The sequence below is a fragment of the Apiospora kogelbergensis genome, assembly GCF_038363985.1.
Source record: "Apiospora kogelbergensis strain CBS 113332 chromosome Unknown utg000006l_segment0_segment0, whole genome shotgun sequence".
NCBI lineage: Eukaryota > Fungi > Ascomycota > Sordariomycetes > Amphisphaeriales > Apiosporaceae > Apiospora > Apiospora kogelbergensis.
In genome coordinates this window covers 805712-831849 of record NW_027117423.1, presented here as the reverse complement: position 1 = coordinate 831849, position 26138 = coordinate 805712, and the positions used below count along the sequence as shown (strand labels likewise).

At 54.1% G+C, this 26138-nt stretch overlaps 11 protein-coding genes across 11 annotated transcripts; 5 read left to right on the top strand and 6 right to left on the bottom strand.

The window, feature by feature from the left end:
- Positions 1–22: 22 nt before the first annotated feature.
- PG998_009090 (NADH-ubiquinone reductase complex 1 MLRQ subunit) lies at positions 23–563 on the bottom strand (the record flags this gene model as incomplete). The annotated part of the gene is made up of 4 exons (XM_066875906.1): positions 23–150; positions 228–290; positions 417–432; positions 504–563. The coding sequence occupies 4 exons, from the start codon at positions 561–563 to the stop codon at positions 23–25; spliced, it is 267 nt and encodes an 88-aa protein (XP_066728062.1).
- Positions 564–1065: 502 nt separating this feature from the next.
- On the top strand, positions 1066–1746 carry PG998_009089 (uncharacterized protein; the record flags this gene model as incomplete). Its single annotated transcript, XM_066875905.1, has 4 exons — positions 1066–1111; positions 1414–1526; positions 1589–1637; positions 1697–1746. The coding sequence occupies 4 exons, from the start codon at positions 1066–1068 to the stop codon at positions 1744–1746; spliced, it is 258 nt and encodes an 85-aa protein (XP_066728061.1).
- A 202-nt stretch (positions 1747–1948) lies between these two features.
- On the bottom strand, positions 1949–2801 carry PG998_009088 (uncharacterized protein; the record flags this gene model as incomplete). The annotated part of the gene is made up of 2 exons (XM_066875904.1): positions 1949–2270; positions 2296–2801. The coding sequence occupies 2 exons, from the start codon at positions 2799–2801 to the stop codon at positions 1949–1951; spliced, it is 828 nt and encodes a 275-aa protein (XP_066728060.1).
- Positions 2802–3388: 587 nt separating this feature from the next.
- On the top strand, positions 3389–4111 carry PG998_009087 (40S ribosomal protein eS10; the record flags this gene model as incomplete). Its single annotated transcript, XM_066875903.1, has 3 exons — positions 3389–3443; positions 3580–3973; positions 4057–4111. The coding sequence occupies 3 exons, from the start codon at positions 3389–3391 to the stop codon at positions 4109–4111; spliced, it is 504 nt and encodes a 167-aa protein (XP_066728059.1).
- Positions 4112–6714: 2603 nt separating this feature from the next.
- PG998_009086 (alcohol dehydrogenase- zinc-containing) lies at positions 6715–8338 on the top strand (the record flags this gene model as incomplete). The annotated part of the gene is made up of 10 exons (XM_066875902.1): positions 6715–6763; positions 6886–6967; positions 7024–7123; positions 7177–7252; positions 7312–7399; positions 7450–7625; positions 7677–7843; positions 7901–8038; positions 8099–8169; positions 8225–8338. Exons 1-10 carry the CDS (start codon positions 6726–6728, stop codon positions 8336–8338), a joined length of 1050 nt encoding a protein of 349 aa, XP_066728058.1. The 5' UTR covers positions 6715–6725.
- A 1353-nt stretch (positions 8339–9691) lies between these two features.
- PG998_009085 (uncharacterized protein) lies at positions 9692–10189 on the top strand (the record flags this gene model as incomplete). The annotated part of the gene is made up of 1 exon (XM_066875901.1): positions 9692–10189. One exon carries the CDS (start codon positions 9692–9694, stop codon positions 10187–10189), a length of 498 nt encoding a protein of 165 aa, XP_066728057.1.
- Positions 10190–11216: 1027 nt separating this feature from the next.
- On the bottom strand, positions 11217–13037 carry PG998_009084 (GMC oxidoreductase; the record flags this gene model as incomplete). The annotated part of the gene is made up of 4 exons (XM_066875900.1): positions 11217–11669; positions 11699–12627; positions 12703–12785; positions 12850–13037. 4 exons carry the CDS (start codon positions 13035–13037, stop codon positions 11217–11219), a joined length of 1653 nt encoding a protein of 550 aa, XP_066728056.1.
- A 1082-nt stretch (positions 13038–14119) lies between these two features.
- PG998_009083 (uncharacterized protein) lies at positions 14120–15452 on the top strand (the record flags this gene model as incomplete). Its single annotated transcript, XM_066875899.1, has 3 exons — positions 14120–14446; positions 14556–14932; positions 15074–15452. Coding segments are annotated over 3 exons (1083 nt in total), but the record flags the coding sequence as incomplete, so codon positions are not given.
- A 446-nt stretch (positions 15453–15898) lies between these two features.
- Positions 15899–17514, bottom strand: PG998_009082 (uncharacterized protein; the record flags this gene model as incomplete). Its single annotated transcript, XM_066875898.1, has 2 exons — positions 15899–17143; positions 17221–17514. 2 exons carry the CDS (start codon positions 17512–17514, stop codon positions 15899–15901), a joined length of 1539 nt encoding a protein of 512 aa, XP_066728054.1.
- A 444-nt stretch (positions 17515–17958) lies between these two features.
- PG998_009081 (uncharacterized protein) lies at positions 17959–18733 on the bottom strand (the record flags this gene model as incomplete). Its single annotated transcript, XM_066875897.1, has 2 exons — positions 17959–18546; positions 18608–18733. 2 exons carry the CDS (start codon positions 18731–18733, stop codon positions 17959–17961), a joined length of 714 nt encoding a protein of 237 aa, XP_066728053.1.
- Positions 18734–19333: 600 nt separating this feature from the next.
- On the bottom strand, positions 19334–25806 carry PG998_009080 (fatty acid synthase subunit beta; the record flags this gene model as incomplete). The annotated part of the gene is made up of 6 exons (XM_066875896.1): positions 19334–19759; positions 19831–19946; positions 20018–20506; positions 20590–22411; positions 22464–23337; positions 23402–25806. The coding sequence occupies 6 exons, from the start codon at positions 25804–25806 to the stop codon at positions 19334–19336; spliced, it is 6132 nt and encodes a 2043-aa protein (XP_066728052.1).
- Positions 25807–26138: the final 332 nt, after the last annotated feature.

Sequence of the window (26138 nt, the reverse complement as noted above, 5' to 3'; positions counted from 1 at the left end):
CTCGTTTATTCCAATTTGGCGTTTAGTGGTGCTCCTCGTGCTCAGCCTCAGCTGCGCGGTTTTGGCGGGCGAGACGCAGGTTCTTGTCCACGGTGAACTTGCGGAAGCTGGAGTAGCCGGCAGCGAAGACGGCGAATCCGACGACGACACCTGTGATTTGAACCATGAGTACTTTGTTGTATCGAATTGATGCTGCATGTGCGGGGGGTAAGGAGAGGGAGGCGTACCGAGAGGGATCAGCTCGGCGGGAATCTTCCTGAGCTTGCGGAGACGCTGGGAGACAGTGTGGCCTGCGATCGGAGTCAATTGGTTATGCTTCTTCTCCAAGTCACTAGTTCACTTCGGACGCAATTATAGAATCGTATGATCGATGGAGTATAGAGTGTTTCCGCAATAGTCTGGGGATGAGGACGTACCGGCCTGATCTTCGGCCTGAATTTTGCGATGTGCTGGTTAGCGATTGCTACGTCATGTAGACTGCTGGTTCTTCGAGGTTTGCTTACGGGAGGAGCACGCATCATGCGTCTCGTGGGCATCATTCGGAGGGCGCGGGTGGCATACATCGTGGGCGATTGTAATGAGGGGAGATTGGGTCTTGGACGTTGCGATCGTTGGGTCTGGATTGATAGGAAGCTGTTTCGGAATGCGAACTGGAAGTGGTTCTTTTTCCAAGGCGTCTGGAGAAATGGCACCACCACCCTTCCAATTGCTCGGCTACTGCTACCATTTGCCCAGCCAGCTTGCATCACCAGCACCAGTAGCCACAGGAAGCCACGGGCTACGGGGGGAAGAGGCCCGTGCTGCAGGTGCCTAAGCCTATTGGAACAAAATCAATGACAGTCAGTGGTCGGAAACGGGCGGCAGCAGCAGCTGGCGGCGGCCTGAGGCAGAAACTTCGGCCAATCGTTCGATTCCCTCCAGTAGCAATTTCTGGGGTGAGCGAGAGCTACCTGACTTCCGACCGAGAGAAAGGCAATCAATTGAACTACCTCATCACCACCACCTCTCGGCCATTGAGCACCCACGACCACTCCAACCTCTCCGATCAGTCCAGAAACCGCCAAAATGTCCGACGACGAGCGCGAAACCAAGCCCTTCAAGTTCGTCACTGGTGAGTTCCCCGACAGAGCCGCGGCTAAAACCCTCACAATTGCTCGAATGCCGTCTTTGCTAACTCGGTCCGCAGCTGGTAAGAACCTCCTGCCCTCCACTCCACCACACCCGACCGACCAACCCGATGTCACGGTCACTCTTCGCCTCCATGCACATCTATGAGTGAACGATTTGCCATGCACTATTGCGATACGAAAGACGAAGTTGGCACAGCAAAGGGCGACCATGATGCGATATTGATGACCGATCGACCCGCGACAACGAAATGACCTAAGCAGTTTTTCTGATGCGATGATATAGGTGTCGACGCCCGTTTCCCCAACGTCAACCAGACCAAGCACTGCTGGCAAAACTACGTTGATTACCACAAGTGCATCAACGCCAAGGGCGAGGACTTCAAGCCTTGCCGCCAGGTACGACCTCTATCAGTGCATACAACTAGAGTAACAGAGCACCGGTTCTAACGATACATCAGTTCTTCCTTGCCTACCGATCTCTGTGCCCCAGCGGCTGGTACCAGCGATGTAAGACAACGCAAACAAACTACTGGATCCTGACGGCAATGCTGACTTCCATACCACAGGGGACGAGCAGCGCGAGTCTGGAAACTTCCCTGCTAAGCTGGACGTTTAAATCGGCAGATCTCACGGGGCATTTGGCTGGACAAGAATTAGATTGTAGCAGCGGGGGGTATCAATGTAGTAGTATTAGACGTCTCTGGTCAAACCAAATGCACATAAACATTTCGTTGCGTCACCATTCCATGCCTGCCTTCGCGTGTGGGGCTCTCAAAGTAATATCAAATCGTACAGTCATTAGTGCTGCAAAACAGCATTCACGCCTCATCCTCGCTTGAGCTCATAAACTCATCATCCTCTTCAAACCCGGCAAAGGCCCGATGAACCGGCTTTTTGCCCTTGTCTGCTGTCTCGGGTGGCGTCGCGGATTTCGAGCCACTTGATGAGGCTTCGGCTACCTCCTCGGAGGAGGATTCTTCAGATGAGTCCTCCATACCCCCGGCTTCTGTCGACGTGGATCCATGCGATGTAGCGAGGTTATCTTGGTAGGTACCCTTCGTCATGGCGGCAAGGACCGCCTCCCTTGTCCTCTCGGCAGCGTCTGCTTTGTGCTCGACCCATTTTTTCATCAAGCTTGCCCTTGTTGCTGTGTTTGATTTCGTACTCCTTTTCCTCGGCGGCGTCCACAATCTTTTGCCACCGTTCCATCCGCTTCTCCCGCTCCTTTTGTTCCATCTCGGGCTTGATGGCCAAGTACTCGGCGAGCGCCTTGGCCTCGTTGACGGTCCGAAGCCGGCGGCCGTCGAGGTTCCTGCTCGAATCGTTCTCCCGCCCCGTCTTCTTCCTCTTGGAGGACATGCGCCCACCCGCCGCTCGCAGCTGTGATCCGAATCCTCCTTTGCCACCGCATAGCGGCGCGGATAGTCGAAATGTCAGGAACTCCTCATCTTGTGCCAGGAGTGACGCGAGCTTGACATCTCCGTATGATAGTTGCTTGTTGGACTGGGTGGTCACGATGAGGCGACGGCAGGCATCAACTTCGAGGCGGTCGTCGATCTGCTGATACAGGTCGGCCACGGTCTCGTCGCGTGGTATGCGTAGAGACAATGTCTTAGAGCCGAGACCAGGAATCGTCGACACAAGAACGTTGACGTGAGAGCTTGACGCCATCTTAAATAAAATCGGGCTGTTGATTATGGAGATGATATTGGTGTCGCAAATGTCGTACCTCTGAGGCAAATGGATTGTTGTTTGATCGTAGCGGTTGGTATGGCAGGCTGTCTTGGATGGGCTGTAAAAATGGAGTTGATTCGGGCCACAGCTCTGAGTTAGAGAGAACCAGGATCCTCAATATTTATGAATCGCCGAAATCTCGTTGCTTCAAACTAAAACTCTCCCAGTTCGTTGTCTTGACTTCTACAGCTGGGGGCATACCAGAATCGCCATTAACCTTGAAGGAGATAAGATTGCAGCAGTGAGTGGCTGGGCTAAGTCTAGTGGCGCAGGTTGGCTATGGCTTGGATTTTCTGTCAGCCACATTTACTGGCCACAAATTTGACCCCATCCATTGAAGCCACCTTGGTTGGTCTGAGCTTTTCCGATAAGCACAAGTTTGAGCCCCAAATACATTTTGGTCCTCCCACACGCAAGTTCCCTAATTTGTGAAAAACAGTCGTGACTTTTCCAGTCGACAACATCACGACCCCGACACCCACACCACCAAAGATTCATCTTGAACATCAGTCAATACCGCCAAGATGCTTATCCCCAAGGAGGACCGCAAGAAGATCCACGAGTACCTGTTCCGTGAGGGTAAGCGCCATACCCAAATTCCGAATATCGCAAAAAGCCGCCATCCTGCCCAAAACCTCGAAATTCATTATCGAGCAATATGATGTTGGACGTTTCTTAGATGCAGTTGGACTGACTTGCGACAACTTTTGTACAGGTGTCGCCGTTGCCCCCAAGAAGTTCGATATCCAAAATGAGGAGATCGGCACCCGCAACCTCTTCGTGATCAAGGCCATGCAGTCGCTGACCTCGCGCGGCTACGTCAAGACCCAGTTCTCATGGCAATACTACTACTACACCCTCCTGCCTGAGGGCCTCGACTACCTGCGCGAGTGGCTGCACCTGCCCGCCGAGATCGTCCCCGCCACCCACATCAAGCAGCAGCGATCCCACGCTCCTCCCCGAGGCATGATGGGCGAGGGTGAGCGCGAGCGTCGTCCTTTCGGCCGTGGCCGTGGTGGTGACCGTGGCGACCGTGAGGGTGGCTACCGCCGCCGTGATGCTGGCGAGGGCAAGGAGGGTGGTGCTCCTGGTGAATTCAACCCTCAGTTGTAAGGATACCCCGCCATTGGCCTTGAGAGCGCTCTCAAGGCTGCAAAACAAGGAAGACAACAAGCTGACATATTATTTCTAGCCGTGGTGGTTTCGGCCGTGGCCGTGGCCGTGGTGGCGAGGCTCCCCCTTCGTAAGGGACTCTTCCGACCAACATCTTCATCATGAAAGTTCCATCGACGCATTTGGCCGCATGAACGACGACGACATGGTGTACTCTAGGGTTTATGGAGGATGCTGAATGGTCGCGCTCCTCTTTGCGTTTCAGAAGCTCGTGGGGAAAAATATCTCGGTTGCACTGGTGGAGTTATTGAGGAACCATGAACGCCTTCGGTTAAAAAGGTCTACGATCAGGGTCATGATTTTGCCGCATAAAGAATCAGCTTTTGTCAATGAAGCATTTGTGAACAATTTGATCGCCTGCCATAACACCGTGATCGTCGATCAGCAATAGCTGCTGAGACAAAGCGGTTCTGGGGTACCTTGGGTCCAATGCAGTCATGTAGAACCCAATTGGAATGAGATGGTATATAAATGCAATTCTCATCGTCACAAACGGCCTGTTGCTTGCATATCTGTGACCGAGATATCGTTGAAATCCATGACACCCGTCCCATTAACTGTGCCACATAGAAGCTGGCTGGACATCGATACTTGTCTCACGTATGCCTATGCAGCATTAAATTTCCTTGGGTTCGGCATCGCTCCTTGCCCTCACAAACTACATATCAATTCTTCAATAATTTGACCGACTGGGCCGTCTCTCAATGGCCGTTGTCTACTCACCACTCTTGAACTTGACGATCACCATCTGTCATCCGCTGCCATGCCCACCATTAAACCATGTGTGGGGTAATCCACAATGTTCCAGCAAAGATAGCTTAATCATCAAGCGATATCCTTGATCGATGCAAGGCATTGAACCGAAGGGCAAGCGTGCATGTGTAATTCCCTTAGGTACTCGCGTGGAGATATACTATGTATGCCATCCAGATGCATGCGGTATGAGACATGAGACGATAGGGATGGGGATATGGTATGACCTGGGGCGATTCACCCCGCTGAGGGATAGACGCCCCCATGTCCGTCCACAGACGCTGGTGCAGCTATACTCGAGCATTGAAGTCCTCACGTCGTCGCTGTTCGGTTCCTTCCGTTTGAGTAATCCGTCTCGATCCAGCTTCAAGTTGACGTTTGAGTATTTGATACCAATTGCTGTGTTTGTTAGTAATAACGCCAATGGCGAGGGGTGCAATGCTGCCGCAACACGGCGATTGTACGTGAGGTATTCGTTCAGCGAGGCCGGCTGTCGTATATTAATACGTGTAGGTAGGTTGCATGGTTGCTTCAGCCCATGGATATCCCACATCCCACATCCCACATCCCACATCCCACGCATCCCGCCGTTCCGCGCCATCGCATTGCCCTCTCAACAAACTACAGGCGGTGGGATTTGCATGGCAATTGGTCATATTCCAGCTGCGATGATACGACATGGGAGGGCTGTCATGTGCATACATTGCAATGCCCACGGTTCTGCCCCATGAAGTTCTCTCCCAATTGAGGGGGTTGGCTCTGATATATGTACGGTTGTGCAGTGCGTCATGTATATTAGTTGTTGAACAGAGCCAGTCAATCATTCGTTGGAATCCGTCCCACGATCTAGTATATATCAACAAAATTTCCTGTCGCTCCAGCATCCAATAATACTCCACCGACGAGTGTGATCGAGAGGGATATACAGACGGCTGCGTGCGTGTTTCGCGATTGCCCGCCAAACCTTCGATAATGAGCTTACTGGGCGAAACTACTAGAAATGCGTCAGTCCACACACTAAAACCCCTCCCACTTTGAACGCACCACGGGATTCCCGAAGCCTCTACGAGAGAGGAAAGAAGTTCGAGATGTTGATATCGCGTGGCCCCCCAAAAGGTCTTTGATTGTGTTTATAAGAATTGGGTCCCCAGATCCCCCTCCCGCGACATATGCTCACGACATAGCAGGCTGAGCAGACAGAAGATGCGTTATGACGCGTGCTGGGCACAGAAGGTGGTGGGGTTGACGCCGTCGCTGGGCTGGGCTTCTGGCAGTCTGGGGTCCCACAGCGGGGGCTCGGAGGACTGCCCCTCTTTCCCGCACGCCTCGAATGGACGCAATCCTCGTCCGTCACACGCAGGCTGATCGAGCTAGAGGTTCTATCCATGTCCATTCGTCTCTTGGGATGGCCCACGCTGCCACGCTCTGCTGGAATTGGGCGCAGCTATTGGCGAATGGCTGCATCCGGGCACGCGGACTGCTGCTGGGCGATATCCGTACCTTGTCCTGCCTTCTCCTGGCCTGTTGTGCGAAGTAGCATCGAAGCCAGGGCCAGTCGTGCGTAGCGTAGGCAGATAGGTAGGTAGGTACATGCCTCTTACCCCCTCAAACGTGTGCCAGACGAATGGAGTGCTAAGGGCGGGATGCTGCAAAAGGTTTGTAGCTAGAAGAAGCGTGAGGTCTGAAGCCCTCGCCATAAATGAGCATTTCCGCTTGCCCCGACCTCACGCACCCTGACTCTCCCTCCCTCTTTATAAATATTGCACCGACATCCAACCCGAGCCCGACCTTTTCTACACGTCTCTCATCATATAGATTTGTTGATCTGTGTTTTGTTGTCGCTTCATTGGCCCCTTTCTTGTTGATCTCTTGCTTGATCTTTGTTGACTTATTTCTTGGATACCCCGCTCCTGTTGCTCACGTTAATCCTTCAAGATGGCTCCTGAACTCCCCAAGACCATGAAGGCTCTCAGGTATGTCTTCGGCGCCTCTTAGGCTCAGGCCTCTGGTGATCATAGCCTGGAACAGCTGGGTTCCACCTTCATGTCGCCACCAGCATGAACTTCTGATGGGTTAACCGTCTCGTCTCGTATAGATATGAGAAGCCGGAAGACTGGAGCATCGTTCAGGTGCCCCTGCCCACCCTCCGTGCTGGTGATGTCCTCATCAAGGTCAAGGTAAGTGGTGGCGCGTCTTTTCTGTGTTCCAGGCGACGTAGTAACCTGTTCCTTAGGCCTGCGGTGTGTGCGGTACCGATCTTCACATCCACGAAGGCGAGTTCATCGCCGAATTCCCTCTCATTCCTGGTCACGAGACCATTGGTGAGGTTGTCGGTAAGATAGCATGCTTCTTTCGGTGAAATATGCCCAGCTGATAACGATCCCAGCCATGGCCGACGACGTCAAGTCTTTCAAGATTGGTGACCGTGTCGCCGCTGACAACTCGGAGCTCTGCGGCCACTGGTGAGTACATCGACTCCAGGTACCTTGGTGACGAATACACTGCTCAACCCTTTATGAAGCTTCTACTGCCGCCGAGGCAACGAACTCCTCTGCGAGGACTTCAAGGCCCATGGTGTGCTGGGTCTCGATGGTGGCTTCGCCGAATACGTTAGTTGTCTCTGCTCACTCCTTCTGGATACCATGCTTACACGTCATAGGCCTCCTACACACAAGGCAAGCTCTTCAAGATTGAGAACCTCTCCGACGTTGATGCCACTCTGATCGAGCCCGCATCTTGTGCCATGCATGGTCTGGAGAAGATTGCCCCCAAGGCTGGCTCTCACGCTCTTCTGATCGGAGCTGGTCCTACCGGTCTCATGATGGCCCAGTTCCTGTAAGCCTCCTCATGAGCTCCGCTCTCGATCTTATACTGATATCCATCCAGGAAGAACTCTGGTGTCTCCCAACTGACCATCGCCGCCCCGGGTGGCTCCAAGATGGACCTCGCTAAGAGCCTCGACGCTGCTGACAAGTACGTCGCTCTGTCTCGCGAGGATGCCACTCCCCAATGGGAACAGATCAAGAAGGACAACCCCTATGGATTCGATATCGGTAAGTTACGATAGCGCCAAATTCGTAGGCGAATCACCAGGCTGACAGCTTATGTAGTCGTCGAGGCATCGGGCAGTGCCAAGGTCCTGGAGGACGCCATCAACTACGTCCGCCGTGGTGGAAAGCTTGTGTGCTACGGTGTCTACCCCGCCTCCGCTCGTGTCACCTGGCCTCCTTCTAAGATCTTCGGTGATGGTAAGTCGCTGGTGCCCATATTGCCGGTTCTTACGGAATAAATCCACTGACCATTTCTAGAAATCACCATCATCGGATCTTTCTCCGAGACATTCATGTTCCCCTCGACCGTTGACTACCTTGACAGCGGCGTAAGTCCTGCTCTTCTTGGAGAAACTGACGTGTGTTTACTAACCTCTCTTATAGAAGATCAAGACCGCCGGCATTGTCAACAAGACCTTCAAGCTGGAGCAGTGGGGTGAGGCTCTCGAGAGCATCCGCAACAAGTCTGCTATCAAGGCTGCCATCGTCTTCGATTAGATATGGGCTCTGTACTGCTAGATAGAGGTGGCCTGGCCGGTTAGACCTTTAGATGAAACAGAGTGGACAGCATTAAAGCCTGTGCCACATGTAGGCACAAAAAGGTAGAAAGGGAATTGGCGATTAGACTGCCAGAGACTTGCTTTATCTATTTAACCAGCGTTAACAATCTACATCATAATTATACCCCACATGTCCACATATGCCCTCAAGGTGCTTGGAGCTCGGAGTTCCGTTCTATACAGGGGTTAGCCCCCTTTACCGAAGCCGCTGTTGTGGAACCAATAGGGGCTACATTTCATGATTAACCGATCTTAGGATGCGACTAGGATTTGGTTCGATCGCGTGTGGTCGCGTGGGTGTAGATGTCAGTCTGCCTGGCTACTGGTTGAATGGCGAATCGGGGTCCGGAACTGAATGTGCGTACACCACCACCACCTCCAACGCAACAACTAAGCCAATATATCGATACAACTGGAAAACGAGAAGATATAACTCTTCCGATTGAAATGTTCTTCCGTTGCCGAGATCGGGGTATGAACGCAGCAGCTTCCGGAAGTATGTCATATTGTGTTCCGCTTGTCGAAGGGCCCGGCTTAAGTTCACTATCGCCGGACTCGTTCTCCAACCGCCCACACACTTGGCTGCCTGGCTACATAGACCGGTGACTGATGCTCCTGATGTTCTATTTACTGTCGCACGCTTTGAACCTCATCTGAGTAGCCTCGATGTTCCTTTGCGAGGCTGAGATGTCACGTGGTTGCATTTGCTCGGCATGCCTGTCGTTCCTGGGCAGTGGTATCCAATGAGCGGAGGGGTAGGCTGGTTGCCCTCAAGCCACGCGTCTGAAACTTCACAACGACCTTTTCTAAGGCAAGCACTATCAGATTGTCCACTGTCCGTTCCACCAGCTCCCTCTGGTCGCATATTGCATTTACATCCGCAGCTTTATCGCTTAATCAAAGGCTCGAGCACAGAAACTGTCCAACATGGATTACCGGTCTGTTGTTATAGAGAAACCGCCAGAGCCAAACGAAGTCCAACGCAAATTTGGTGAAATCGGGGTTAACGGGTTCAAATTGATGGCACTGGCCGCGGCGCCCGTGGGTTTTTGGGTGTCAGAGTCGTCAAGGGAGCAGGATTTGCGACACGAGGTCTCCTACCATAGAATGATCCAGGGTGAAGGGTACAATTGGCCCGGGAAACGATAGAGGAAGGTCCGCAAGGGCCTACCGAAACAGGGCCCGTGGGGGAGAAGCATTCGGTGCCTCACGGCCTCGTTTTCGCTCTTTTTACCCTTCATGGGTTACGCGTCGCGATGCCAGGACAAACTGCGCGCCTGGGACGACTAACATGACGGACTGGTCGCTGCCCCCGGAGGTTCAACAAGGCTACGGCAAGGAGCTGCCGTTGCCGCCGCCACCGGCGTTGCTCAGCCCCCGATTCGAGGAGGCCTGGATCGCCAAGTGGGGGTATACGACGTTATACGCGACGACGGGCCTCGTGGTATATCCGCTCTCGCTCCTGACCATCTACGACAGAGGGCCCAGCTGGCGCAAGTTCGACTCCTACTTGAAAAAGAAGGTCCCGGAGGACCTGCACCATGAATGTATCTTGGCGGACGGGCGGTGGTCCCGACCGCGCGGCTTGTACATTACCTGCCTGGTGCGGATGCTGCCCCTATTTGGTTTGGTGTGGGTAACCAAGAGGATCAACGATGAGCGAAAGAGGAGAGAGGCCCTAGGCGATGACTTTGATGCGCCAGCAGAGATTTACTCTGGACTCAAGCGGTTGTTTACATCACTGCGTTCTCAGCAAATGCAGGTGACATTCCGTCCGTCGTCGGGATAGACCCTGACTCGAATGTGGCTTCTGATAATCAGTACTTTGGGAACCAAGGACCTAAACAGGAACAAAGAACAGGATCAGATGATCAAGGAGGTTTCGTCTATAACCGGAGGATGGAATATTGGAAGGTTTGAGTAAACATTACTCAATGATATGTCGGACCAAATATGGGCCATTGTTCAGTTTTCTTCTTGAGATTTCATTGTTATACTGCTGGAGTAACCTGCTTTTCAAGGACACGACCCTTATAGGCAGTCTGGGACTTATATTCTGTTCAAACTAGTCACAATGAACTGCTGGTATCGGTCTATCATAGTCTAGATCACAATACGGTGGACGGGTTTGGGCGTATTACAAAACAAGCGTTTGCCATCTTTGGTAGATCCATTCGTTCACAGGGAAATCTATTTATTGGGATAGTGCTACATGTCTTGGGTCAGTCAAAATTTGTTGAGACAACCTTTGGGTAAACCCTGAAATTTACGAGTTACCCCTATTTCCCCTATTTTACAGTACCATGGGAGAAAATAAGGGTAGCTCATAAATTTCAGGGGCCACCACGGCTTGTAATGACCAACTGGACCTCAAAGTCCAATGACCCCCCGACCATTGCCGCTGCCACCGAATCTCGAGAAGCGCGGCCAAAAGGCCATATTGGAGCGCATCGACTCGTATTGTTGAAACGTTGTCTATTCATTCCTCTTTACCAGTAACCCAGTACTCCCATTGGATGGCCATGACTGCGTAGCAACTTCGCCATACATCTCTTCTCTTCTTTTTCGTTCCACCCCTTTTTCATTCATGTTCTGGTGGCACCTCTCTCGTCCCCTCGATTTGAGCAGCTCTGTACCGTGCACAGCAACTAACGTTGTTCTACATGCGATGTTTGCTACGTTTCTGCCACCATCAACGCTAAAACCGACCCGTCAAAGTTTACTTTATATCGAGAAGACTTCCAGCAATTAGATCACCATACAACCTAAATCCAATACCATGGCCCTGCCGACAGCAATGTTTAACTAGGTGACGATTACTGGTCTTGGGCAATAAGCACAGCCGCCTGCTCTGCCAGCGCATACACGGCCGCCTGAATATGCGAACCCAACACCACAGGAATCACAGACGCGTCGGCGACGTACAGACCCTGCACGCCACATACCCTCAGAGACGACGGCTCAACGACTTTGCCCATGGCGCACGTCCCGTGTCCGTGGTACGTCGAGTTGGCCCCCGCAGCGACCCGGGCGTCCAAGTACGCATCATCCTCCAATACGTCCCGCGCGCTGCTCAGGGGCCGCGCTGCGAACGCACTCGGTGGCGTTTCCGACGCAATCACCTCCCGTCCTAGTACGGTCGAGTCGCTGGCCACCAGCTTGGCCATCTGTCGCAGCGCGGTCCGCCACACGTGCCGGTCCACCTCGGTAGAGAGGTAGCGCGGGTCGATGACGGGGGCGCACGCGGGTCCCGCGACGAGATGGTCACGCTTCCTCGCGACGTCGGGTTCAAGCTTACCATGGTTGTGGTGATGTGGGTGCCATCAACGGGGACCACGGGGTCGGCTGACGGGAACGGAACGTAGAGAATGAAATTCTCCATGTACAAAGGGTGCTGCTGGAAATCGCTTTTGAAAACTTCACCTTCTGCAGCTTGGTCCTCTTTGTCCTTTGCAATGGCCCGGGCGAGCACCTCGTCCTGTTGGATAGAGGTCGACGTGATGAAGTCGGTGGGGTTGCCGAGACCAAACTGCTGTTCGCTGAACAACGGGTTGCTGGACCCCAGTGCATAGCCCAGGGCCGGATCTTTGAGCTTCCAGAACATGTAGTACATCACATGATCAGCCAGGTGCTTGCCCACGTCGGGCATCTCGAACTTTGGCTCGATGCCGTGCTTTGCCAGTGTCTCGCCCGGGCCGATGCCCGACAGCATCAGCAGCTGTGGCGTGCGATAGGCGCCGGCAGTCATGATCACGCGCTTGGTGGCATACTCGGTGCCGTTAGCAATCCGAACGCCGGTGGCTCGCACATCACTACCGTCCTTGCTCAGCATGACGGACTCTACAATCGTCTCGGTTAGGACCGTGACACCGTCGAGAGGGTACACGGAACTCGAGATCTGACGCTTCCCCTCGCGCCGGTTCTCGTACAATTCGCTAACGCCTTGTATGCGCCCGGCGTTTCCGTCTAGCTCAGGCAAAGCATCGACCCCGATCTCGCGCCAAGACTCCAAAACTTTGTTGCGGAGCGGATATTCGCGTCCCGTGCTGGAGATCGAAGCCACATGCTGAGGGCCGCCCATACCATGCTGGTCCGGATGCTGCTTGGGATCGCACCAATCCTCCGTTTTACGGAAGTATTGCAGCTGCGAGTCATAGCTCCAGCGTTGGTCGCCGACAGTCTCGGCCCAGAGGTCGTAGTCGACCTTGTCGCCACGGGTCCAGCCACCTTGGGACCACAAAGAGCAAGATTAGCGGGCCAATCCGGAGCAACTTTGAAGGGAAGGATCAACACTTCGCTTACCGGTGTTTATGACGGACCCTCCGCCAAGGGCGCGCCCACCTGCGTTTCCGATTTGTCGGTTGTTCATGTTGAGTTGCGGCACACTTGGCAATCATGTGAGCGTGCATGTGCATGAATGCCACGAGCCGAGGTGGTATCCAAACTTACGTCTGATCGTTATAATCAAAGTCGCCCATGATAAGATTGGTCGAGTTGACGTAGGTTATGTCTGTCCGACTGCTGACATCGGGCCCGGCCTCAATCAAGAGTATCTTGAGAGTACGGTCCTGCTCTATCAGACGGCTAGAGATGACGGATCCGGCGATGCCACCGCCGACAACAATGTAATCCCACATGGCTGACGATGACATGAAGATGCAGGAACGAGTGCAGCTGGGCTGAGAATAGAATGGGAAAATGTTTCAATGGTAGATGCAGAAATCAAGAAGGTAAAACCTTGGGGAGGACACACTAACCGGATCGATTGCAAAGCAGGCATTGAGCGGCCATACTGCTGGATTCAGCAAGCCTATAGCCTTCTAAGCTGTCGCCCTACGGCGCAGCCATGGGTTGCCTGTTCATTGCGGATTGTTGCTGTGCCTTACGTGCGGGCCCTAGCATGGTTCTGGCATGGCACCACTGTGGGCTTATCTTTTCACCTTTTCTCTCTCTTCCATCTCAGATATGTGTACTGGATGGAGACTGCGGACTTGTGAACCGGGGGGAAGGGGGTTTTGGCCGTCACCCCTGCCGCCGCCACCCCTACCTCCGGCCCCCTTTTCTGCTTCCCCGACCTACCGAGCCGACCCGTCCCAGATTTTATACCCCATAAGTTCATTTCCTGACTCTCGGCGCTATGGCCAGACAAGGCAATCTGGTAAGCCCACATGCAGCGGCTGCCCCGCGGAGGATCCGCTGTTTTTCTATGCTACTTTACGCCGCCGAGGACCCGCCCTGAGGATCATACTGGGTATTAGGGTATGTTCGAAGTCTTTACTGAACCCTCTGCGGTTTGCCTTGGGCCTTTGGCTTGTTCTATCGGCAGCCTAACGCCCGATGAACCATCAGTATGCCAGCGTACTCCCGCTTCTATTTTATGTGGTGTATTAAAGCAACTTGGTAACCTTCGACCAGGAGGTTTAGTCATTGTCGCACTTTCCCTCCCTACTGGGAGCATGCTGGGGTATGAAATGGGATATCCAAGGAGAGAAAGCCAGACTGGTACTTGGCAATGTACCACTACCAATTGTGGTTCATCCCTGGTCTTACGCATACAGTCACTTTGCTTGGCTGTCTCTGTGCCGCATACTACCTATGTGTAAATATGCTTCTTGATGGCTTTAAGGACCCTTCCTCGCTCGGCCGTCGCTTTGCTCGTTCTATGCTGAGAATCGACTAAGACATGAGATAGCATACCGTCGCTCTACCTTAAAGAATTATGTACCTATTACCACGGCTTGTCCTTGTAGGCAACGATACCAGCCTGTCTGTCATCGAAACCGACTTCATCCCCCCAACTGCCCAAGGAGTGAGCATCATCGCCGCCAACGTCGTTCTCGTGATTTTGACGGCGATATGGACGACGCTTAGGTTTTGGTGCCGCAAGCTGAAAGGCACTGGGTATTTCGCGGAAGATTGGATGCACCTGACCGCATTGGTGTGCTTCTATGGTCTTGTTGCTTCGAGCTTCTCAATGGTGTTCCTGGGTGGTGCGGGTCATCACATAGGGGAACTTCAACCCAAACATATCATCCGTCTCTCTAAGGTCAGTAATTCGCTTATTTCTGTGAACGAACTCCGTTACGGGCATTTGAGAGATGTACCTGTAATGCAATTTGCAACTGCTAATCACGATACGCATCACTCGTGAACAGGCCACCTACTCTGTGCAGGTTCTGTTCGCCTTCTCCATGGGCTTGGTCAAATTGAGCATCCTCTGGATGCTCAAGCGAATCTTCATCACCCGAGAGTTCGCCATAGCCGCCAATATCGTCATGGCGTTCACTCTTGCCTGGGCCTTGATGACTATCCTTATGGGATTGCTCATTTGCCACCCCGTGGAGATGAACTGGAACCCCTTTACGCCTGGGGGTCGCTGCGGTGACCAGGTCGCTGCGTTTGGAGCCATCGGCATCGTCGACATGATTAATGAATTGGCGATCCTTGCATTGCCGATCCCAATGGTACTGCAACTGAGGATGCCATTTCGATACAAAGCCGCTCTCTTCTGTGTGTTTGGAGCTGGCGTTCTGTAAGCCATTTTATCCCGTCGATATCTTTTGACCAACAAAATGTTACTCCTGTGGGGTTGGTGGTCAATCGATAGGCCTCTCCCCCTATTGCATTGTTGAAGCCGAGTAAAGCTAAGATACTAACGACCGCAACTTTGAAGCACTCTTGTATTCGCCGCTATCCGACTTTACACCGTCATGAACGTCGACTTCGCCGACATGTCCTACTCGGCCGTGAATACCACCACATACAGCGCCGTGGAGCCCGCGATCGCTATCATTGTCTCCTGCAGCCCGACTCTCCGGCCCCTATTCGACCGGGTATTTGGCCGCGTCTTATCGACTTTCACGAAGAGTAGTGGACAGGCCGGGACAGGCAAGAGTAACGCGAAAAACGATGTGACGCTCGAAACATTTGGGCGTACCAACCGGAAGCTAAACAATAAGAATAAGAGAAAAGACATGACGACAGAAGGATTCACGGCGATTGACGATGATGAGCATGACAGTGACGGACAAACGCAGCTCGGAGGCTTAGGAGTCTGTTCTCATGAGCCTCATGGGAATAACACGCGGATCATTGAAACATATGGTGCCCGGGAATAGCGCCAGTCAGATAGTTATACGGGGGTTTCAGGCCGCCACTCAGAAGAAGCTGGCTCCACCAGATGTATACTTACCCCGAAGGAGACTTTTGGCAAGTCTGAGAGATCTGGGTAAAGAATGAGTCTAAAGTTCTATAATTTGCAAAATGTCAAAATAATCGGATAATGCAGTATTCAGACAGATATTTAGGACTCTTGGCGAGAAGAAGGTCATACAACACACACGCTGACCAATATGATAAGGGGCACCAATACCTATTGCCACCTTCACCTCATAGATAGTTGCTATGCTGATCTCAAAGTAAAAAGGAAAATATAGGCTTGTCTATTTTGGATTTCTATATGAACAGAATTCTCTCTTGCTTCCTCTTCTAAGTCTATCTAGAGTACACTTTTCGTGGGTAGAGCAAGAAGCCCAATGAGCTCTGATATGTCATCGACATTCTCCAGATCTAGAATAAGATCTTCTATTCTCTGCAAGCGCAGCTCGTCATCAACAGCAGACGGAGTCAGCGTGCGATACTTGCGCCGAATGTCTTCGTCAGTGATCGGTGGGTTGTACCCCCGCGGCTGGTCCAATATAGTTTCGACCTTGAAACCATCGTCGAAGTCAATCGTCACGCGTGCGCCGCAGGCGAAGTGCGGTTGGTCAAAGTGAAGGTCATGGTAACAGCTGGTCTTCCTCACGAGATCCCACACTTCGTCTCGGTTCAGATTTCTGTCGGCGAATTGCTCCAAGAGCACCTGGCCGTCAACTAGCTGCGAGGCGCCGATGTAGGCCGCGTCCATCTGCGCCCCCGTCGTTTCCAAGGGTCTTTGAAAGGGCTCCCATCCATCATGTGCAAAGATGGGACTGGACAAGCCGACCCGGATGCTGGAGATATGCCGGAGATTCTCCTTCTCGAACCTCTCCGGGTACGCCTGCTGTAGCTGCGCGAGGGCCTCCACTTGACCGTGGCAGCCGCCCACGCACGCGTGCAGCTTGACGCGGATGCCGAAGACCTCCCACCTCTCCCCCAGCCCGTCGACGACGCGCCGCACGTCATACGGCGGCACGGCGCCGTTGCCCTGGCTGAACATGCTCAGGAACCCGCCGTAGCGGCGCTCGAGCACCTTGCGGATCCCCACGTAGCCGTTGCGTGCGAGCAGGGCGCCGAACAGGCCGGCGCGCGCCGCGAAGGCGTGCTGCACGCGCTTGACCATGCCCTCGTACGTCGCCGCCATGAGCCCGCCGGCCTGCGTGCACGCGATGCCGACGGCGGACTCGGCGTCGGCCGGCGCCAAGCCCAGGAGCCGCGCGCTGGCCAGCGCCGCCGCCGGACAGCCGAAGATGGCGCCCGAGTGCCAGCCGCGGGTGAGTAGCTCCGCGCCACCGAGCGCCAGGCCCGCCCGAGGCCCCGTCTCGAAGCCGACGACGGCGGCTAGCAGGAAGTCGAGCCCCGATACCACCTTCTGCTTGGCCTGATCGCCCCTGCCGTTTCCGGTGGAGAGGCATTGGGCGGCGGCGAGGAGGGCTGGTAGCACCACCGAGGCGGAATGCAAGGGGGCGGTGCTGTGATAGTCGTCTAGTTCGGTTGCCTGAATGAAGGCGCCGTTTAAAATGGCGGCTGCCAAGGGGCCAAGCTTCTTCATAGGATAGTCGCTATCAGCCAGCGGGTAGGGATGAAGTGAGTGGTTTTCAAGACCAATGGAGCAATACTCACCTCGTTATAGCCTATGACGTTACAGTATCCAGGGGGCTCGTAGTCAAAAATTGCATCGGCGCATTGCTCCGACCAAGGTACATGGCCGCCAACCAGTCCACAGGCTATTCCATCCAGGATCAGATGCTTGACTCGTTCAAGGACCGGTCTTGGAATATCCGAGAATTTAAGCCCTATTGCCCATTCACATAGTGCGTTGGTGGTGCCGGCATTTTCGTCCAGGGCCAGCTCGGATTCCGTCATAGAGCACCCATGGCTCGCATCGGTAGCCTCGGTGATCGCTAAGTCGGCCATGCCAAAGTAAGATATAAGGTAGCAAGTTTGGGTAGACAGTAAATACGAGAAGGGGCTAATTCAAGGGATTTAGACGACATGGACTCATTATCTGTCGAGGTCTCATAATCAGAGCCTCAGGAATTGAGTGTCATTTAAGACGAGTCGGACGAGGAGTCTTTAGCCGAAAAGTATCCGTAGCCGTGGGTGTAAACCTGTCTGTTGCCGAACATTTCATTTCCATTGTGCTTGTTTAGATAGGAATTGAAGTGTCTGGGAATTAACAATGTAAGGTCACAGTAGCAAAACCCGCAATGTCCGTAAAAGCCGCACCACGAATATGAATCACTTGTTAAGTAGCCGTGTCGGTTCCGGATCCATCCGACCGGGACACCAAAACCAGCCGCTTCCTGTTCTCTCACTACGGAACTACAGATACCGCAACTATGAACATTCATCGCTAATTCACTTCAGAGTTGCGCCCCCGTTGGAGCTCACTATCGATCCAGTAGCGTCCGTATTCTTGACAAGATACAAATAGGCTTCAGCGACCTCATCAGGAGAAGCCGGTTTTCCAAGCAAACTCTGTTCTACTACCATCTTCTTGATTACTTCACGATGCTCCCCCCACATCTCCGTCTCGGTAGGCCCTGGCGCGACGACATTAACGCGGATGGGGGCGAGGTCGACAGCCAAGTTTCGCGCCAGACCATGCTGCGCCGATGCGTAAGCCGCCAATACACTGTAGCCTGGGATCGGCTTCTCGGCGACCTGACCGGACGTGAAGATGATGCTCGAATTTGATCCGGGTCCCTCCGTTTTCAGGAATCGGGGCGCCAGCTTACCGATAAGCATGGGCACGAAGAGCGGCAGGCGCGCTAGCTCATTCGCAGTCGCCAGGTTGATCTCCGCGATGGGCTTGGGGACGCCCCGCCCCGCAGTGTTGATGATATGGTCGAGTGGCTGCTGGCCGCCGCCGGTGACCTCGGCGAGCAGCTGCTCGAGCGACGCTTCCGGATCGGAGTCGGCCAGGTCGACAACGTAGCCGGAAACCTGGCTGTTACCCCCCGCCGCCGTTTTCGACGTCGCTTAGCCGAGAGACGGCACTTTGAACCTTATTAGCGCTCGAGGATGCGATGGCCACTTTGGCGCCGCCAGCAAGTGCGAGCTTGGCTACGGAGAAACCCATGCCGGATGAGCCGCCAATAATCAGCAGGTACTGTCCCTTAAGCGGAGCCATTATGCTGTGTTGTCCTCTTAAGGGGTGAGTGCAAGCATGTGATACTTTGTTGAGATAAGTATATGGTGATTCGCCTTGAGAGAAAATAGGCTATAAAGGCAGCTAGATTCAACCGATGACGGAGAAAAATAGCGACGATTGGAAAAGTGACGTTCCGAGGAGCGTTGTTATACTGATAACCGGAGTTTATTAAGAGCGCGAACATGAAATCCTTAAGTCCGGTTGAACGGTGAAAGAGGTTAACTCCAGCCAGTCATAGATCTCCAGGCGTGTAGAGCCTTTGCTGCTGTGCCTCACCTCGGGACAGTTATCAGCCTGTCGCATGTAGCTATTGTCAAAGAGCTTTCGGCGTGTTGGTGGGTGCCGATAGCTGTCGCTCTCCATTCAGGGGTAATCCTGCATTATGAGCCAACACCCAATAGTTTACAATATCAAGGATATTCGGACTGGAATTTACTGCGCAACAAACTAAATCAAGTTTTTTTGTCTAATATTATTCTTCAAGACACAATAAACGCTGGAGACTACGGAAAACTCAGGGAGAAAATCAAAACAGAAGCCACGTATATTTCACTCAGTGCGCTCATAACCAATTTCGTATCACAACACTAGCCTTTGTAAAGCTGGACTCTGTGTAATCTCTGCCACTTCCTTCACGAAGGCGTTACTAAGTGAGAACGGCTTCCCCACCACGTTGGGTATGAACCGGTCCACGAGTCTCTCTGGGCGTATGCCCTCGACCTTGATGCGACTGCGCAAGAAATCCCTCCAGGCCGGGACCCCGGGCTGCAGTCGGCTCGAGTGGAACGGCACGTCGATGCCGACGAGAGGGATCGTAGCTTTGCCTCTGCGGAGCTCCACACCGAGGGGCAGGGTCGTCGAATGCTCAATGCTCATGGCGATAGCCTTCCCAAGGCCCGTCTCGTTAGGCTGTGGTGAGTTCAGGAACTCCTGAATCGCTGCTGACTTGATCTTCTTCGCCGCGGCGGCATCGAGTATCTCGGTTAGACAGTAGAGGTTCCGGACCTGTTTAGTGAGCGCCATTAGTGCACTGCTTGGGTATGCACAAGAAGGCGGGCAGCATAGGCAGGACTTACGTGACCTGCACAGACGTATTGGTCGCCTTCGACGTTGAAGTTGACAATTTCCAAAAGCTCCCCACTTTCTTGGTGAATATGACGGACGATATGCCTCAGTGCCGTGTCGTCGAAGTCTAGGGATCAGGAGAACCCTGGGTTAGCGTAAAACCACTCACTACAGGGAGATAATCGAATTTCAACTTACGCTTTCCAACCCTACCCGGGTTCGCTGCTGCCATGGAATACCCCGTGTGGCCATCTGCGTTGCGCGGAATGGCAAGCTGCATCGTTAAACCGCGATAGATGGTGATGCTAAGCACATCCTTGATGCTGACAAAGTCGGCCAAGGAGGAAAGCGCCCCATACTCCCCCAAGGAGTGGCCGGCGAACACGGCACCCTCCTGGATGAGCCCTTGGGCCTGCATATGCGCGAATGTCGCCCGCTCGACCAGGATTATGGCGGGCTGTGCGAACAGCGTCGACTGTAGCAGCCCGCGCGAGTCGGCGAAGGTGTGCGACGTGGAGTCGCGGCTTAGCCCCGGTATGATGGGCATGGCAAGACGAGTCCCATCGTCTTGGATCGCCTCGGACTTCATGTCGAGGTAGTTCTGAAGGATCCGCTGGCCCTGGCGGCCTCGGAAGTGCACTGTAAGTTGCTTTGGATTCTCCCGGATGACCTGAAGGATTGGCCAGCCTACTCACATTAATTGATCAGCTATTGTCCCCTTATATCCAAACATTTGGGGGAAATGAGTGAGAAGACCTGTGATGACTTACCATATGTGTCTTTGATATAGCCATCCATCTCATCGAAGATGGCCCTAGCCACAGGACTTTCTTCATAGAGAGCCATTCCCATCCCGGCCGACTGGCTGCCCTGGCCAGTGAAGAGATACGCCGTCGCGGGCTGTTCGACCTCGCCCTCGCCACGAAGCACCTCTTCCCCAGACTCCTCCTGACGGGCGACGACCTCAAAGACCATGCGGCCGCTGTTCATCGCCACGTGCGCGAGCCCCACGACGAGCCGGTCGCCGGGCTGCACCATTCCCACGAACGAGGCGTCGAAGCGCCTAAGGCGATGCGGCTCCCCGGGGACCACAACGATTTCCAACACCTGCCTGGCCACGGCCGCTGTGTACATGCCGTGCATGATGGGGCCGGGCAGCTCTGCCAGCTCGGCGAATATGGGCGATGTGTGGATGGGGTTACAGTCGCCCGAGACCTCAGCGTAGAGCTGGGTGTGAGACGGCGCCACCACGGCGACTTCCGACTCAGCGGCCCATCCGGGGCTTTTCAGGGGCACCTTGCCATCGATGGATTTGCCATTGCGCTCGAGGAAGTCCATGACCGGGTTCCCGAGACTGGTGGGAGCGTCGAAGGTTATCGAGCCCAGCGTCACCTTCCTGCCGTTCCAGAGCAAGTGCTCGACAGTACCGCGGATCTGGAGGCTTGAAGACTTTGTGTTCTGGTCGACCCATCTGCTGTGGGTGTGTATTTGGAAGACCAACGTTTTTCCAATTAACGGCATAGACGGGTCGTCCAAATGAAGCCAGGAGCGATCGCGGAGGACAGCTTCGTCGATCTTGGTGTCCACCTTAAGCTCCATGGCGGGCTCCTGCTTGTGGCTGAACGTCTTCTGGTAATCGGTGAACTTGCCCTTGATGAAGAACTCCGACGTTACGGTAGCCATATGGATACCACCCCGGAGCAACTTGGCCTCGACTGCGATCGACTTACCAGAGGGCTGGATCGTCACGGATCGGATAGAGGACTCTGTAGTCAAGGAATCGCCTACGCACATCGGGGCAGCGCCGGAGACGTACTCGATCCCAATGGACTGATGGACAAGGCGCAGTATGTCGCCCTCGAGATCGCTAATCAACAGCGGACTCATCAAGACATCCCAGGCGGCAATTACCCCGGTTTCGAGGGGCAGTGTCTTGGATTGGCTGCCCACACCAGAGCCATCGGGGAAGGCATGCGCAATCGCCGAACCCAAGGCATGCTGAAGCTCCTGCGTCAGCTTGAACTCGTCACCGAGGAAATGGTCCGCCAATACGCCGGTCCTTGGCCCATTGCTGCCGAGCCACAAGTGGGCATAGAAGTCCTGGATACGTCTCTGACGATCTGGGGTAGAGTCGATAAGCTGCGTGTTGTGCTCATTGAACTCCCACTGGAGGGCCAGAGTCACGGGTCCCCTGGGAACCGATCCGCTGTGAGTGAAGTCCACCTGCAGCAGCCATCCAGATGAAGAATTCATCGCCTTGACGCTGACAACGGCCTCTTCGGTGGTGTCATATCGGAGGTAGGCCTGGTCTGATCCCCGGCTGATTACCAAGGAATACCCATGACGGGCCCCGAAGATGCGACGGAAAGGGTTCGGTCGACTGCGCTTCGACGCGGTCTCGAATAAGGTCTCTTGTTGGACAAGAGCAACGAAAGCTGCGCAGGCATGGGGCTTCAGACACGCCATCCACTCATCCTGGCTGGGTAGATCTCGGCCTAGCACAGGCCGAACCACGATGCCTTCCTCAGTCTCATCTACAGCAATTTTATCCGAGGTGAATACAATGGGGGGGCATGAGGGTCGCCGGAGGAGCTGGCGCATTGATGGCGCTGGGCTCTTTGAGGCCATCATGTAGTAGAGTTACCAGGTCATTGTGGATCTCATCCAAAATCTCCTTGGAGGACTGGTCGTCTCGGGTCGAGTATCGCACCGCCACTGGACTCTGCAGAATACACACACGCTCTGGGTCTTGCCCAAAGACTGCGTTCAGGTCTTCCGACTGCCACAACGAGTCCTTCTTGAACCAGTGCTCAAAGTCCTCGTCGAGGGCCACAACGAAGTTGATGGGCTTCCGATCGCGCCTCTTGCAAGATTGCACGAAGAAGCGGACATCCTCGGGATGGAGGAGTTGCTCGGCAATTTCGGGACAGACGCGAGCCAACTCAGCGACCAGGATCTCCGGTTCGTCCAACAACGACGGATCGAAGCCGAAGTGAGAGTCTTGTCTTTCGAGGGCACGAGTAGCAAAATCGGCGAAAAGGGCGCGATAGGACCGGTCCACCCATCTCCTCTGGTGGCTGACGTACATGAGCTTGACAATTCGTGCCAACACTTCCGCATACGTCATGTCTTCAACGTCCACGGTCTTGCCTGTCGCGTCTTCACCAAACCAAGGCTTGGAGAAGTCTGCGTTAAGCCGCCGGATGATCTCGGGCTTGCGCTTCAGGAGTGCCGCTCTACGCTCAGATTTGGGGAGGCTGAATATGGTGTCATCCAGCTCCTTCCATAGCCGCACACCGCGCGTCGCAATCTTGTGAATCGGCTGCCCCATCTCCGAGGTGACGGTCAGTACGCCTCCGGCCTCATCGGCAGTGCTCAGGTCGTACGACTTCTCCCACTCCGCGTCATCCACGCCAGGGGCCTTGACCAGGAGACTCTTCACCCCCGGGCAGGTGTGCGCGTCGGTGGCCACCATCATCCGGCTGCCCATCAAGACGCCGTCGCAGGGCATGGCCGGCCTGCCAAACCGGAGGGACCAGGCCCCCCGTCAGGTAAGGGAAGATGCCGGCACCGTCTCCGAACCCGCTGCCGGCCACGAGATAGAGGTTAGGACAGCGCCGGATCTCGCTGTACATTTCCAACAGCGGCTGGTGGAAATCCTCGTAGGAATGATGACCGCCGCCGCGACCGCCGGTCCACTGGAGGATGACGGGGAACATAGGGTGTGACTTGGCGATCTGAATGACGTCGCGGATGGCCCCAATGGATCCGGGCTTGAACGAGATGTGCTCTATCCCCAGGGTCTCGATGTACTGCGCCGCCACCTCGGGCGATGGGACGCCGGCACCGATGGTGAGGCCGCGGATGGGGACGCCTTGGCTTATCAGCTGGCGGATAAGGGGGATTTGGAACCCTATCGCGACAGGGTCGACGTAGATCAAGTTGCATGTGATGCTGTGCCCTGCCGGGATGCTGGACGCCACTTTCTCGATGGCGGCCGCCATGGCGGTCGGGTTCCAGTAACCGCCACCAGCCAACTCGATGTGGTATCCAGCTTGAGTGACAGAAGCGACGAAGTCCCAGGGCACAGTCGTAGGCGTCATTCCTGGCACTATGATTGGTGGGGCTTTGAGGACCTGACTTAGTCGGGTTTCAAGTCTGTAGTGATCATCCTCGGTAGACCAGACACATCGAGGTTTGAAATGTTCTTCCCAGGATTTGACAGAGGCACTCGTGCTGATAAGGCCGGTACTTCTCGGCGCAAAGATTTCCGTTTTGCCTCCCATTACTGTGATATCCGCAGTGTCGAGTTTGGTGCCGTCGATGACACGAACTCCCCGACCATCCACATTCTGCTGGACCATACCTGCAAAGCGCCCAAGACCCAGTGCGATGATGTGTGAGTACTTGGTCTCGTTGCCAACCTGTAGGGCATTGGGCCAATCCACTACCCTAGTTGTGACAGCGTTGATCAGGAGTTGAGCAAGGTCTTCTTCAGGCTCATGAGCTGCACGAAGGTCAAGCCCTTTCTCGGTGTCGAAGACGGGAACCCTCAGACTACTGACTTTCGCAGCATCAGGCCAGGAGCCAGCAATTCTGGAGGCGATTTTGCCTGCTGCCCCCTGTAGATATGGGGTGTGAAAGGGTGCGCAAATAGGCAAGAAGGCGAGGGAGATCACTGGCTTCCTCTTGCTGTAGGGTATGCGACTCTGGTCTAGGCCGTCCTTTGCACGAATCTCACGTATTCGTAGAACTAGGCCCCGGAGACTTCTTGGTGGGCCAGCAACGACATGGTCTGTGGGGTTGTTGATCAGGGATAGGTAGAGTCGTTCCTCCTCAGGGAGATGCTGATTACCCTGAGCGATTACATCCTCCAAAGTGCCCTTGAACATACCGCGCACCAGCAACATGTGTGAAGGAGCCCCCTCGCCACCCTCAACGCAGTCGTTGATCATGGCGGGGTTAAGAGACGACTGTGGCGCCGCCATCTGACTCTCGTACCCGATCCAGAACAGGAGCTCGATAGCCCACTTGGCTTCGACGAAGAATGACTCCCAGTCATGAGCTTTCGCCACAGCGGCGGCAAGCACGATCCCTTGAGAGTGGCCAGTGACCCCCGCTAGACTCTGACCCAGTTCTCCTGGCGACTTCCCCAGCACCTGACCCAAGACATAGTAGTGGAGCAGTCCTTCCACACCGATGATGGGGAAGCTGACCGCGGCGCCGGCGATGAAACTCTTGCTCGGTCGTTTGGCGGGGTCTTCTAGCCATGCCAGCAAGTCGATCTCACGTCCTAGGTAGAACGCCTTGGTATCCCGATGGCGAGTGAGTGACAAGAGAACACCACTCAGGGAGGCGACCAAAGGTGCTAGCAGTGGCTTGTACAATGAGTAGAGCTCTGCTAAATCCTCGACTGAGTTGGGGTTCTGAGAACTTTGACCGCCAAAGGCTATCAGGAACTGGCTGGCATTCTCTTTTCTAGCTCTGTTCAGAAGCGCACTCGGGACCGAGGGTAGGGGGATGGCTAGCTTGGCGACGAGTGCCATGTATGTGCGTAAAATTGACTTCCGTGCAGTAGTGCTATCGCCCAGTCCAGCCAGAAAGCAGTGTATCTCCTGTTCCTGCAATATGTCGGATCGAACGGTCTGGAACAGGCGTGTGATGATCCCGAGGGGGGCAATATTTGCCAGAAGATACTCCATGAATCCAAAGGCCAGGGAAGCACTGGAGGCTGGCTGAACTTTGCCACCATCGCTGTGATCGTCTCCCGCGTGCTCGAGCGACGCGAGATAAGCCCTTCGATACTCGCTGAGTTGTGTAACGTCCGATGAACGTAGGCGGAATTCAACATGAATCGATTGATAGCGGATAGAGAAGGTTGTAAGATTCCCGGGGGTTTGGGGAGTGAACAAGCCGGGAGTCCCAATCATCCCAGGGCTCCGGTAGACTTCGTCAAATGACGAAGTGTTCTCATCAGAACTAGCCATAATGAGATGTGAGATGTAGTATTGATGAAAAGAAAAGAAGAACAAATTGCTAGAGCATAGAATATTTGTTTACCTGAAGGTAAAACGAATTTCAATGTGCTCTTGTCAATATAGGGTGAGCAACCCCTGAAACTGCCTATTGTTGATTGTCAACATCAACTGAGTACGATAAGTGAAAGGCTTGATTTGTCGGTGGAGGTATAGTTCTAATATGTGACCTTCTAAGTATAATAAGTGTGCTTATATTGAATAAAGCTGAGACAAGTACTGTCATAAACGTGTAAACCTTTGAGTTCCACTGAGATATACCTTCACCTTAGTTAACTTGACTA